Source organism: Balaenoptera acutorostrata, chromosome 6 (genome assembly GCF_949987535.1).
Source record: "Balaenoptera acutorostrata chromosome 6, mBalAcu1.1, whole genome shotgun sequence".
Lineage (NCBI taxonomy): Eukaryota > Metazoa > Chordata > Mammalia > Artiodactyla > Balaenopteridae > Balaenoptera > Balaenoptera acutorostrata.
Window position 1 is genome coordinate 44,708,063 of NC_080069.1, and position 14,409 is coordinate 44,722,471.

Sequence of the window (14,409 nt, forward strand, 5' to 3'; positions counted from 1 at the left end):
CTTGTGAGTGGGTGTAATTATTCCTGAAACAGTTAATGCATATCATATGTCTGTTTGTGAAGGATTTTTATTTTTTTATTTTTTAAAAGATTTAATTTAATTTTATTTTTGGCTGTGTTGGGTCTTCGCTGCTATGCATGGGCTTTCTCTAGTTGTGGCGAGCGGGGGCTACTCTTTGTTGTGGTGCGCGGGCTTCTCATTGCAGTGGCTTCTCTTGTGGAGCGTGGGCTCTAGGCGTGCGGGCTTCAGTAGTTGTGGCACACGGGCTTCAGTAGTTGTGGCACACGGGTTCAGTAGTTGTGGTGCACGGTCTTAGTTGCTCTGCTGCATGTGGGATCTTCCCGGACCAGGAATCGAACCCATGTCCCCTGCATTGCAGGCGGATTCTTGTCCACTGTGCCACCAGGGAAGTCCCTGTGAAGGATTTTTAAAGTTTTACCAACTACTAAAGTAGAAAGCATGGTTCACATGACTATTTTATGGACATCTTTAGTGCTTTTATGGGCATCTTTGATGAAGTTATTAAAAGACTAATTGGAGGCCACAATTAAACATTAACTAACGAAGAATTCTCCTATTAGGAGAATCAATAAAATTACCTATGAGATTTTTATGAACAAAGCCAGGTACTGTATGTTCATGGAAGTTGTATAGGAATGAATGATTATGTACATATATATGTGTGTGTATATATATCCTAGTTATACTCAAATTACATATTTGAGGAGGTTCTTTTGTTTGTTTTGGTTTTTGCATCTAGGTTTGCCAGATACAGATTCATGAAAAATTCATCAGGGATAATCAAGGAAAAGCAAAACCTGGGCTTGATAAGGAAAATAAAAAACTGCTCTGCAGAAAGTGCAAAACCTTTGCATGTTATACAGTTGATATAAGAGTGATGGAGGTAGGCAGCCTTTTTAACAAATAGCACTGGGTCATTTTTTAGCACTCATTAAAGCTTATTATCTATCAGTGAGATATTTATAGTAAGAATACTATTATTCTGTTGTTATCATGGCCATGGTCCATGTATTTTTAAAGGGCTAAAAAGTTTAAAAGAAACCCTTGATGTTCAACAATAAAGAAATAGCTTAAAGATTGCTGCACAGCTACTTAATTATATATTAGGTAGCCATTACAAATAATGGTTACGCTAAATGCACCATGGTATCCTGGATTAGATCCTAGAACAGATGAAGGATATTATTAGAAAAAGTGGTAAAACCTGTAGTTCAGGGTAAATCTGAAATTACTCCAAAATAAAGTTTATTAAACAAAATGATTAGGAAGCTTATATAGTATAATGAAAAACTTCTTATAAACTAATGGTAAAGTGGGAAAATTAACGAGGATACAAAGTAGTAAATATGCTATGATCATAGCAGTGCAAAATAATAGCAGCAATACCACCATCACCACCACCAAAAAAACACTTATCTTTGTACAAAAATAGGCTAGAGGAAGTATACTAAAATGTATTAATATTTTGCAGTGAGACACCATGATTTTTTCTCTTTCTACTATTTTATGTTTCCTAAACTTTCTTTTGGGGATATGGATCACTTTTACAATGGAAGCAAAATCTCCTTATTTTAAAAACATGACATCTGCAGGTTAGCTTTCTATTTTTCTTTCTTAAAACTCTTAGATAAAGGGTTAGAAAAATCTCCAAAGACAAAAATTGGATGTAACTATTGCTGCCGAATGGGGAGGGTGGAGGGCCTGGGCCAGGTCAGATGATGAGTTATTACTTTAGGGTTCTGTTTAGTCTTCAGAAAGCTGAGTCTCTAATCAGTCCAACATTGGAGCAAGAAGTGTATTAGGGGTAATACTGGCAAGTTCCCATACCTTTCTGAGTCTTTTTCTTTAGCAGTAAAAGGAAGGTCCTTTCAGCTCCAATTTGGGTTATCTTCTGTTGAAATGGCCCTTTTAGACTATGTTTTCCTGAGGGACTGGTATGTAGGATCTGCGTTTGTTCTGTGCACTGTGGCGTTTGTTCAGGTTTATTCTAATGTTGACTGGGGGCGGGGCCAGTGGACACATTAGTCCCTGAGCCTCTTCAGATACACATTGACCCTTTGTTGTTGTTCTCAGTATCCTTTGGATTCTTCCTGTCAGGGCCACTGGTGAACTCAGGCTTCACAGATCTTCAATAAATACCCCTTTGTCTCTGAATTAATAAGGAGTATCTATTTTTGGGAGCCAGGTTGCCTGGAAAATTCTTAGTCCTCCCCTTCATGAGGTGTCCCCTGTCCCCTTCACTTGCACCCCCACCTCCACCCTCACCTCCACCTGTGTCACTGGGGGTCAGGCTGCGTGGATTCTACTCTGGCCTTGAGGCAAATCCACATTTCCTTCTTACTCCGTCTGTAAAAGAATTGGGATTCCGCCTTCTCGTCATCTCTGATTATTGTGGTGTTTTCTTTTTTTTAAATTACAATTATGTTCTGGTTCTAACGTTCTGTTTTGTATGCTATTCGATCCCTTCATCTGTAGGAATGCCATTTCATTGTGGTTGGAGTTGCTTTCAGGGAGCACTTTGTGAGTAAGTTACACCCCAGACCAAAGAGCTTTGGGAGTTTTGAGAAGAGAGCAAAGATCTTCTGTGCCAGGGAGGACTGCAGCTATGACTGGGGAATCCATGGGAAGTATAAGGTATTTGAGATTCCAGTTATAAAGATTCAAAGTTTTGTGGTGGAAGATGTTGCAACTGGAGCTCAGACACTGTATGCAAAGTGGAAGGACTTTCATTTTGAGACCATCCCATTTGATGCTGCAGAAATGTCCACTTGAGCTCAGGACCTCAGTCTGCAGGGAATGGGTGACCTTGAGTGAAGAAGAAATTAGACCAGTGGGTGAATCACAGATCACTTGTACCACTGTCAAGATATTTTCCCTAAGGCTGGTACTGTACTGAGTATATATCACTTAACTTCTGTTGTTTTCAGCAGTTTGTACTGTATCACTTACATAAAACACAAGTGAATGAATCACAGCACTCAGTGAATCACTTTGTAGGTCAGTAGAGCTTGGGAAAAATGAAAAAGGCTTAACTTATTGCCATTCTTCCCTTCAGAACCCACTGCCAGTGTGCACCGCTAGCCACTCAGTACACATTGAGATAAATGAATGAGTGAATGGAATGTTGAAAGGTTTTCCATGCTTCCCTTTCTTTCCTTAACCTACTGTAAACTGGCTTTTGCCCTTAATAATCTACTGAAATTGTTTTTGTCAAGGTCACCAGCGACTCTGGTGGCCCAATCCACTGGGCACGTCTTAGTCCTTCCCTCTGTTTGACCTCTTTGCTGCTTTTGGCCCTGTTGAATACTCCTTTCTTGGAACTCCCTCTTGGCCACTAGCACTTCTAACTCTATCCCAGTCTTTTCTACTGGCTCCTTTTTGCTGATCCTTTACACGTTGGTAATTCCAAAGGTTCAATATATATACACATACATAGGCATAATAGTCACATACACTTGTGTTCTCTATGTGTGGAATCTGATCTTAAAATTCTACAGTGGACAATTTTTAGTAATGCGGGAATTTAAATAATACAGTACTCATTGAGAAGTTCATTTCTATTCTTTTAGTTTATTGTACATCTTGACCAATTAATTTGTTTTCTTAACCTGTGCCGTTGTTCCCTTCGAATGGTCATTTCAAGCCATTTTCCAGTAACAGTTGATGGTCAACATTCGGACTCTGTTCTCAGGTAGGTCCCTTGGATGATACTGAAGGGGCAGTTTAATTTGGCCGTCCTTTCTGTTTAAAAACTTAGAATACATATCCAAATGGCATTCCTGTGTCATTTAACAAGGTTTGCTGATGCAAACCTTCTCTGACTCTCTTGAGTCAGAGAACTTGCCAGTTACATAACTTCTCCTAGGCTTAATTTTCTTCATCTGTGAAACAAGGATAATACATACCTGTAAGGGTTAGTGGAGAGTTTTTAACTGAAATAACATATAAGTACTTGATATACATAGTAGTTGTTTGATAATGGTTATTAATAGTATTCTTAGTAAGACACAATAAAATGGGTTATTTAAGCCAACTTGCTTGCTGATTTTTATTCATTTTCCATTTATATTTTATTAGAGTATTAACGTTCTGGTCACCACTTTTAATATGGGCTTTGTTCCCGCACCACCAAGCAATTCACCAACGGGGTGTCCTACCATTCAACTCAGTTCTGCCACTATCTGCCTGGAGATGGCGTCAGATCCCTACAAGTTAAGGGCTCAGTCCTACAAAACTGCCCCGCCTCTTCCCTACTTCAGAAGCCAAATTGTTATTACCTGTGCCTCTGACCAATTGAATACAGATGAGAGGTTACAGCAACCTCCTCTGTGGGCTTAATTTGCTAGAGAGGCTCACAGAACTCAGAGAAACCTTTTACTTACTAGATCATCGGTTTATTATAAAAGGAAGTAACTCAGGAGCAGCCAAAGGAAAGAGATGCATAGGATAAGGTTTGGCGAAGGGGCTCAGAGTTTCTGTGTCTTCTCTGAATCTCTCTCCAGTTTTGTTCACAAACCTGGAAGCTCTTTGAACCTTGTCCTTTGGGTTTCATGGAGGTTTCATTACGTAAGCATGATTGATTAAATCATTGGCCATTGGTAATTTATTCAACCTCCAGCCCCTCTCCCCTCCCCTGAGGTCAGGGGATGGGACTGAAAGGTCTAACCCTCTAATCACGTGGTTGGTTTTCCGGTAACCAGCCCCCATCCTTAGGGGCGATCCAAAAGTCACTCATTAACATAACAAGAGACACCTTTGTTGCTCTTATCACGAAATTCCAAGGGTTTTAGGAGCTCTGTGCCAGAAACTAGGGACAAAGACCAAATATATATTTCTTATAAATCCCAATCTAACAAGTATCTCTTTTTATATGTGATTGCCCTTTTTGGATGCTGCTATTTAAGGACTCCAATAGGATGTATACAACATCCACTGGAAATCTGTTTGAGAAAAGTTCTTGCAAGTATCTAAATAATTCAATTTGGATGAAGGTGAATAGTACAGCCAACAGAAGAATGCAGTCTAAAGCTGAAACAAGAAAAATAACATCCTTGTTTGACTTTAGCCTGGAGTCAAGCCATCGCAGGCATAGATAGAGCATGGAACAGAGTAGGCATTTGGTTAATATTTATTGAATGAAAGAAACCAGTAGGTAGGGTTTTAAGAATTGCGCACTCTTAACTGATGTCCAAATGCTGGTCGTTGGATTTCTAGGTCAAAGGCTGCATTTCAGAACCAACTGGGGAGTCTTTTTCATGGGCACATGCCCAGCCCCCTCAGAACATCCTGCCAGGGTGTGTCTAGCCACATGTACGTTTTGAAGTTCCTCAGGTGGTTCTGATATAATCTGATAACAGCCACTCCATCTTGTTAACTCTGTGGTCCCCACCAGTGCTCACCTTGTGATATTTTCACCTGAAATGAAAAGTCACCTTCAGTCAAGTGCCTGATTGTGTCACAAGGCCAGTAAACTGATTCCCACCCTTAAAACTGACATTATTATTTGAATTTAAAGACAAGCCATCAGGTCAGTGTTCCCTCAAGTGTGTCCTGTGAAACCCAGGTGCTGTGAGATGCTCTGAAGAAAGCAGTTCTGTGGGCGGATAGGATTCTATATTGTCTGCTGCCCCCTCTCCCCTCAAATGAGCGGTTTCCGGTACACACTGCTATTGTGTGTCCTTGTGTCAATTCTGCGGTAATAAGGCCTGTTTAACCCAGTGGTTCCCAGATACCCCAACCCTGGACCCCTTTTATTCATGGGACGTTGTTAACATCCTGTAGAAGCACAGTAGCAGATACTCAGCCCTGATGCTGACTAGACAACCAGAACCAAATGGGAGTATTAATTTCAGGATCATACCAGTAACTCTGTTTTATTATATTATGTAATAAAACTATAAATTCCACTCAACAAATCTGTAGTTAAAAAGTAGATCTCAGTTTTGAGGATGCAAATTATTAAACCTGTTAAAAATATCAGCTGTAATTATATAATCTTTGTGCACAATGATTAGGCTGTCTGGGTGAACAAAAACTACTTGGATGTTAAATTCTGTTTGTGGTCATGACATTTAACAACTTCCAAAGAAGGCAGCCAGTGGAACCTTGGTTCCAATTTTTCAGAATCTCCATTGCTCCTCATAACCCTGCAGGGTACGCCACACTGTCCTAACTCAACCCTGAAAGGCCAACTGTGCCAAAAATAAGGTTCTTCATTTAGGTGACGAGCAAACTTCCAGTATGTTTAGCCTAGGGAATACTGGGAGACAAATCTCTACAACCACAAATTATTATCTGTGACCCCCAGAGCTGCCGGTGGCCACATCCCCCGGCACACGGACCGCCCCAGAGAGAGGCCGTCACAAATGAAGGGCGAGAGGGGAAATGATAGGGAAGGAACCTGAGTTTGAGTCATAGATCCAATCAAGCCTGCCGCCATGGCCACCCGTGTTCTTCAAGTTCTGTGAGCCAATTTTTTTTTTTTTTTTTTTTTTTTGCTTTAGGCAGTGTGAATTGTGCTTCTAATACTACAACTAAGAGTCATGACTAATATATCCTTCCCCTAGATTATTCTCCACTTAACACGAAGGCTGTCCCATAGCCAAAGACACATGTGCTTATTTGCTGCATTAAAAAAGTTGGTCATTGGGCTTCCCTGGTGGCGCAGTGGTTAAGAATCCACCTGTCAATGCAGGGGACACGGGTTCGAAGCCTGGTCTGGGAAGATCCCACATGCCACGGAGCAACTGGGCCCTTGAGCCACAACTACTGAGCCTGCGCGTCTGGAGCCTGTGCTCCACAACAAGAGAGGCCACGACAGTGAGAGGCCCGCGCACTGCGATGAAGAGTGGCCCCCCCCCTCGCCGCAACTAGAGAAAGCCCTCGCACAGAAACGAAGACACAACACAGCCATAAATTAAAATTAATTAATTAATTAAAAAAAAAAAAAAGTTGGTCAGTGAACTCACTGTGCACACCAAGGAGCGCTTGTTTCCCTAGGAGGGATCAGGCAGGAATGGATTTAGAAAACTAAGAACAAAGGAGATGGGAACCCCATGGAGAGGAAGGAGGGGCTGGGTCTAGCAAGAGCAGCACACTTCTAATCTGGGGGGTAAGCAGCCTGGTGCCTTCTTGAGAAACCAGGTAAAAGGGGTTTATTTGTTCAGCCTTGTGGAGAGCAAGGATGGGACACTGGCTGAGACATTTTATTAATGAACAAGACAGTGTGTTTGGAGGTAGCTGAGGGGAGTCCAGAAGTGAAGGGACCCCATTCCAGAAGTCATAGCTGCAGGAATCTGTTTCCTCATAAGCACTGATTGTGGGGGTCCAGGCTGCTCCCATGCTCCGCAACGGAGGGCTAAGGGGTGGACGGCTGTTTTCTCAGCCCTTCTTAGTGTTTTTATCCTAGGACTGATCTTAACTTGAGGGTCACAGGCTTTTCTTGTGCAACAGGGTTCTGTTTGTAATTTTTATTCACGAACAGAAGCTAGATCCCAGGACGTCAGAGGCAAGCATGCTCAATAACCTGCCTTGTCCGTCCTCTGGGAAGAGGTGGAGACAGGATTTGATCCTAGGTGTTCTACTGCCCAGCCCACAAACCCTGAGTGCTAAAGTTGAGACTTAAAATCCATTACAAGAAGATTAATTTGTAAGCTGTAAGGTGCCCTGTTATGGACTGAATGTTTGTTGTCCCCACAAAATTCATAGGTCGAAGTCCTCCCCGACACTGTGACTCTGTGGAGATGGAATCTCTAGGGAAGTAATTAAGGTTAACAAAGGTCACGAGAGTAGGGCCCTTGTAGGAAGAAGACACCAGAGAGCTCATTCATTCGTGCTTTCTCTCCGTGCGCACGCACTAAGGGAAGGCCATGTGAGGACACAGTGAGAAGGTAGCTGGCTGTAAGCCAGGAAGAGAGAGAGCTCTCACCAGAAAATGAATTTGCTGGAACCTCGATCTTGGACTTCCAGACTCCAGAATGGTGAGAAAATAAATTTTTGATGTTTGAGCCACTCAGTCTCTGATATTTCATTATGGCAGCTGGAGTAGCCTAAGACATGCCCTGAAATGACTTCAGTGATGAAAATGAGCAGATAACCTAGATGAAAATTAAAAAATTATGATCCGTTCACCAGACTACATTATTGCTACTGCTACCAGGCTATTGCTACCTTCTTGTTTGCTCCCAGATGAGGTTCAACACGGCCATTTAACCTGCATATTACTGACGTGGTTACAAAAAGAGGAGAACTCGAAGGTCATCCAGGCTTCAGGATCCTGCAGTCTGAGGTTTGCTCTGCTCTACATATCCCAAAACGAGGACCACACACACAGCAGAATTCAGTATCAAAGTCAAAAAGTTTTCCTTGAAAATAGATTTAATCGTATTCAAATTAGAAATGTTCTGCATCTCTCTCCAAAACCACATCCAAAGTTCTCTTGATACGTGAAAATTTTTCTGGGGAAAATGTTTGAATATAGTAAAAGAAACCTCCATATTTCTTCAGTGTTGATCTATCAGAAGGTACATAATCAAAAAATTTCAACCTCTGAGCCATCCACGAGGTGTCTGGATCATTCACGCTGGAGGAAAGGGCGGGGCGAGGGGATCACAGTCACGGCTAGGATTTGAAGTGTGAAAAAGTTCTTCTCTGCCTTGTCAGTTAACATTGGGACGGTATGCAGAGGCAAAGGACTTTCAAGGGAAAGGTTTCATCGAGCAGAGGGTAACAGAGGAACCCAAAATCGGGCAGGAGACATTTGTGTTCAGCTGAACAGTAGAGGCTAAGAGTGAAAAATCAACATATTCTGTGATCAGTAACTGTAAAGGGCTCAGCTCTCTCTCTTCCTGGCACAACTGACAATTCCACCATTCTAAGCTTCCAAATTCTAGAAAAAGATAAAAAGATTAACAAAAATAGAGCATGTAGAAACTGCTGATTTTGTGTGCAGAGGATCGGCACCGGAACCTTAGGGCGCCCTGGGCAGGAAGCGCCCCTGCGTGGAGGGGAGGGGAGGGGCGGGGCGGGGCGGGGAAAGGCTGGGGTGGAGAGACTACCACGCCAGGGCCCGCGGGCTGCAGGCACTGCGCTTGCTCCCCACTGCGGCCAGGATGCCCATCTCCGAGGAAACCAGGGCCTACTTGGCCATCTTGCGAATCATGTAGTTGAGGATGCCCCCGTTGTGGAAATAAGTGAGCTCCACGTCGGTATCAAACCTCATGACAGCCTGGAAGGTCTTGCCGGTATGCAGCTGGGAGGACGAAGAAGCAGAGAAGAATCGCTGAGGGAGGAGGCGAGCCAGCCCTTTCCAGAGGCATCCTGCCCGGCCCGCCCTCAGGCTGCCCCTCCAAGTGTGGTCCACACCCCGGCAGTGCCGGGAACAGGCGCACGCTGGCCCCAGCCCAGACCTGCTGAGCAGTAAGTTGCGTTTTATTTAACAAGATCCCCAGTGTACTGATCTACACGGTAAAGCAAGCACTGCAGAGAATAAGTGATGGAAGTGAGAGACACCTGAGAATTAGAAATAGCCTCTCAGGGCAGTAGCTAGTAGTGACGTTTGGGATATTTTCTAAACTTCCTCCAGGGACTGCCCGAGGATGGAAGCGTCGGCAGTCAGCAGACGTTTCGTTGAGGTTGTCCCTTAGGCACTGGCCCAGCTGCTCACCCTGGGACACAGCTCGGCAGCTTAGTCTGCCTGGGCAGCTAGGTCACCCTGGGACCTTGGTGCTGGTTTTTCACCCTTACCTCATCCAGGGCACTGTCGTTTTCACCTTTGGGCTAATCAAAGTCGGCCGCCTGGGGTGAGGCTCAGGGATGGGGTGAGTGTGTCTGTTCACAGGTTTATAATAAAAAGGTGTTTTTAAGGTAATGTGACAATGCCCTATCCCTGAGCTTTCATCACTGCTCTCTGGGCTGAGAGTGGGAGGAACAGGAGACAGTGGGGCTGGCGGGTTTGGGAGGAAGGATGGAACTGATAACTCTATGAGTAAACAGAATAAATAACAAACCGACATAGTGTGGCATCACTGTGCTGGCAGGTCAGAAAGGTGCTAGTAGAACTCCTAAGTCTAAAGCACGTCTACTGAGGGATTTTTTTTTTCCTTCCAAATCCCACTGATTTCCTTCTAACAAGACTGATGATGAACACAGGGCCTTTGAGCTGGGCCTGGCATGGAAAGGCGCCGACTTACCTTGACCTGGACTTTCATTCGTGGTTTGAGGGTTTCTGGAATGCTGATAGTGTATCGTTCCCGCCCTGTGAGTCCTAGGGTGTCTGCATTCTCCCCGGGGAGATACTCGAGGGGGATCACCCCCATCCCGACCAAGTTACTTCGGTGAATTCGCTCGTAACTCTCAGCCAGGACAGCTCTGATTCCCTGATGAGCCAACAGAGTAGTTTGGACAGTTTTTCTTTAGTTACACAGACACTTTACAAAGGCTTCTTAAGTCAAAACTCTTCTCACACCTAAATTCTTCGTAAGTACCAATTAATCGTTTAAGTAAAATGTTGCCCCCTAGTTATAAATAACACAGTAGCCAGGCTTAACTGATTGCCTGCACTGTGTAGGCAGCATGTAGGCACTGAAATGAACTCTCCTCCCACCCTCCCACAACCCTCGATGTAGACGCTATTATTGTGCCCCTGTACCCTAGTAGTCAGTGGTTTATCTGAACCCATGCAGTCTAACCACACACTTAGCCACTTTGTGATACATTTCTCAGCAAACTTGCACTGTATCTGGAAACCTCAGCACAAAGAAACATAAAGAAAATTCATTTTTCCCCTTGAATTTTGCTATTATTGTAGGTGCATCAGCAGACACCGAAGATTTAATAAAAACGCAACTTTCAGAACATACTACAGAGAAAGTAAATGATTACCTACTGTGTGCTGCTTTTATACTTCCTGTTTCAGGGATCAAATTACGTTGAATATAATCTTGATATAAAGCTTCCTATAAACTACATTTTACTGGTAATCTATAACTGGCAATGTACAGCAATGATCAATAAACCAGGATACTTGATTAACTAAAATACCCCATCCTCAAATATTAGTTAACTGTAATATAATAGTAAGATACCCCTAAAAGGTCTCAATATCTAGGGTACACTTTTAAGATCCCCTGAATCAGGGTTACTCAGGAAGCTTGTTAAAAATGTAGATTCTTGAGTCACAGATGTAGAAAACAAACTTATGGTTACCAAGGGGGAAGGGGGGGGGATAAACTGGGAGATTGGGATTGACATATACACACTACTATATATAAAATAGATAACTAATAAGAACCCACTGTATAGCACAGGGAACTCGACTCAATACTCTGTAATGACCTACATGGGAACAGATCTTAAAAAGAGTTATACGTATGTATATGTATAACTGATTAATTTTGCTGTACAGCCGAAACTGACACAACATTGTAAATCTACTATATTCCAATAAAAATTAATTTAAAAAAATGTAGATTCATGGGTACTACCCCAGGTCTACTGTATCAGAATCTCTAACAGGGAGCATGGGTGGGAGAAGATAGTGATTCTTTTAAGTTAGGAGGACCATGGCTATAGAGCAGCAGTTCTCAAACTCTGCTGAATATTAGAATCACTGGGGAGACTTTTAAAATCCCGATGTCCTGGCCTTACCCCTTACCAATTAAACCAGAATCTCTGGGAATGAGATCCAGGCACAGGTGTTTTTTTTTAAATCCCAAGCTGTTTCCAAATTTAAAAGCACATTTATAGAGGAAGGGCAGATTCTTTAGGACAGTAGATATTTTGTATGGATTTATGTATATATGTACTGTATACTTATTTTGGGGGAAGTGGCAATCTTTGTAAACACAGGTCATTCACGTCTCAATCTCTGTGTAAAGGGCCGTGCAGCACTGCAGATCACAGCTGCCTGTCCCTCTCTGCATGAGGACAACCCGGGGTTGCCTAGTGGCCGAGGCTGGGCAGCTACAAAATGAAGTGTGTACGGCTGTCTGGGCAGACGGAACTCGGAGCAGTTCTGTAGAGAAGTCTAGACGCGTATGGTCAGACCCCTCAAGATGGCTGTTCTCTTGCTCTTTCCCCTGCTCGACCAGTCCCTGCTTCACCTCCGCCCTACTCACATGAATGTGCTTGCCCCCTGCCCCTTAGGCCAGAACGGCCCCACCTGCTAGTTTATTAAAGGGAAACATCTGCCCTAGTGGTGGTGGTTAACCTGAGGGGCTGTGAGGGTCGGGCCGGCTGCTGGTTTCCCTGGTAACTGATGAGCCAACCTGACATCAATCCGCCCTATAAATGGTAGCCTCCTCCCCGCCTGGGGGGGGGGGGGGGAGAGTGTTGCTGTGTCCTGCTTGCTGTTTGCTGCACACGGTGGGGTGTCGCCCCAGGACCTTGCTTCAGGTGTGTAAGAGCCCCCCCCCCCCCCCCCCCCCCGCTCTATTAAACCACTGATGTCTCTGTCGCTGTATCCGGGCTCTTTCTTTGGTCTCGTGGCTGGTGCAGCCCAACGAGCCTCTAGAGAGCCCCTCGGTGCCAGGTCTCTTCTTATTCCCCAGATCTCACTGTCCCCACCTGACTGCCCCCTGCAGCACCCAGCTCCCTTCCTAAAATCCTTTCTTCTGTAATTTCTTAGGTTCTTTCCAGCAGTTTCTAGAAAAGGCAGGCCTTTGACAAATTACCAACTAATAAGAACATCTCCCCCCAACCCACTGCAAACTGATTGCCTAAAAAAAAAAAATAGGTGTGATGTTCAAAGACATTTTTCAGAAGCCTGGGCGTCTGAAGGGCTGCCTGCCAGACAGCCTTTTTTTTTTTTTTTTTTTTTTACTGTACTTGTGGATATCAACTTACTTAGCGTCTGCCAAGTGTGTTGATTTGCTCGGGCCATCGTTATTTAAATTGATATCAGCTAAGCTATTCTACCCTATCCTGAGGATTAAAGTCACCAGGAGTGTGCCCTGCTTTCAGGGCAAGCAAATGCTCGAGAGGCAAAAGCTCCTGCGTGGCCCCTCCCACAGGGACACCTGACGCAGGTCAAGCCCTGAAATGGCTGAAGGTTCTAAAGAGCTGACTGTCTACATACCGAGAGGGCTTCCTTTTCTATTGAGCCTGTATGCAGACTTTTCACAGGCAGTGATAAGCAACTGTAAAAAGTGCATTCCCCGAGCTTATCCAAAGCTCAGGCTCCTTACTTTTTCCCTTCTGTGAACCTGACGATACAGTAGCAGTAGCTTATTCCTCACATTCACCTGGGACAGAGCCTTGAATAAACTTCAGGTGTTAACCTCTGAGAACGTTATGAAAACCATGAAACTTTCCCCATTAAAAAAAAAAAAAAAAGACACATACTACACACTTCTGGATGGATAGACTTCAGGACCCTCCCCCCAACTGTTCTGTAGACACCCCCAAAGACCCACAGCTCCCAGGATAGCAATGTTTGATCTAAGGGAACCCGGTGAACTCTAGATTACCCTTCACTCAGTGAAGTAAATCCCGATCTACCAAGAAGCAGGCGATGAATAAACATTCCATGCTTTCCCGAGCTTGCTTTGCTCTTCTACAACATCTTGGAAAGTAAAGCAAAGCATTTTATTTCTGGCCTCCCTCCCAGCTTCCCTTCCGGTTCAGAGGGGCAGCTGCCTGCTGGGACGTCTCTGCATCCTACTCACCAGCAGGAAAGGGCCCTTGGCCGCCCAGTCTCGGGAGCTGCCTGAGCCGTACTCTTTGCCGGCCAGAACTATCAGGGGAAGGCCCGCCTGCTGGTACCGCTCAGAGGCATCGAACACATCAAGCTGAGGAAGAGAAGAGGAAGGTTTTACCGACACAGTAAAGGCACAGAGTGTGGACACAGGGCAGTGAGTCCTGGTGGGACACGCAGGGGCAGAAGTGTCTGTAGTCGGCCAAGCCAACGTAAAGTCAATGGAACACTCAACCGGTCAGTTGCCTGGTCTACAAATTTCCAGTTAACTCCATCTACGTACCTCTATCAAATTGAATTTTATACTCTTAAGTGAAATGCCTAATTGTGCTAGTTTTAGAAAAACATTCAAATCCTAGGGCATCAGGGGAAAAAAAGGAAATTAGATCAGTTTTTTTTTTTTTTTAACTCTTCCATTGATTAAAATATTTTAAAGCTAAAGCAGAGAATCCCACCTAAACCTGGGTTTTGACTGAGTACCAGAAACTCAGTGATGGCTAGTTGTCAAGGGTAGCCAAACAGAAAGAAGGTCATGTGTTCGGAAATTACATAAAATGCAAACTCTTATTTGTCACCCTTCTACATGGAGGTCAAGGTAGAGACAGTAGAAACACTGATAGAAGCACCAATCAATAAAGGACAGGAAAGGATTAACAGATCTTTTAGTATATATGAGAAACACCTTACACAAATAG

At 44.0% G+C, this 14,409-nt stretch overlaps 2 protein-coding genes across 2 annotated transcripts in view; one reads left to right on the plus strand and one right to left on the minus strand.

Moving 5' to 3' along the window:
* Positions 1–2,908, plus strand: part of RIGI (RNA sensor RIG-I) — a 41,448-nt gene extending 38,540 nt beyond the window's left edge. Inside the window, 2 exon segments of the mRNA XM_057547909.1 lie at positions 761–904; positions 2,497–2,908. Of these exon segments, the coding sequence (XP_057403892.1) occupies positions 761–904; positions 2,497–2,835 (483 nt within the window). The 3' untranslated portion in view covers positions 2,836–2,908.
* Positions 2,909–8,379: 5,471 nt separating this feature from the next.
* ACO1 (aconitase 1) overlaps positions 8,380–14,409 on the minus strand; it is a 60,947-nt gene continuing 54,917 nt past the window's right edge. The window contains exons 19-21 of the mRNA XM_057547907.1: positions 13,686–13,808; positions 10,212–10,397; positions 8,380–9,271 (exon numbers count right to left, since the gene is read on the minus strand). Of these exons, the coding sequence (XP_057403890.1) occupies positions 9,158–9,271; positions 10,212–10,397; positions 13,686–13,808 (423 nt within the window). The 3' untranslated portion in view covers positions 8,380–9,157. The remainder of the gene's footprint in view (positions 9,272–10,211; positions 10,398–13,685; positions 13,809–14,409) is intronic.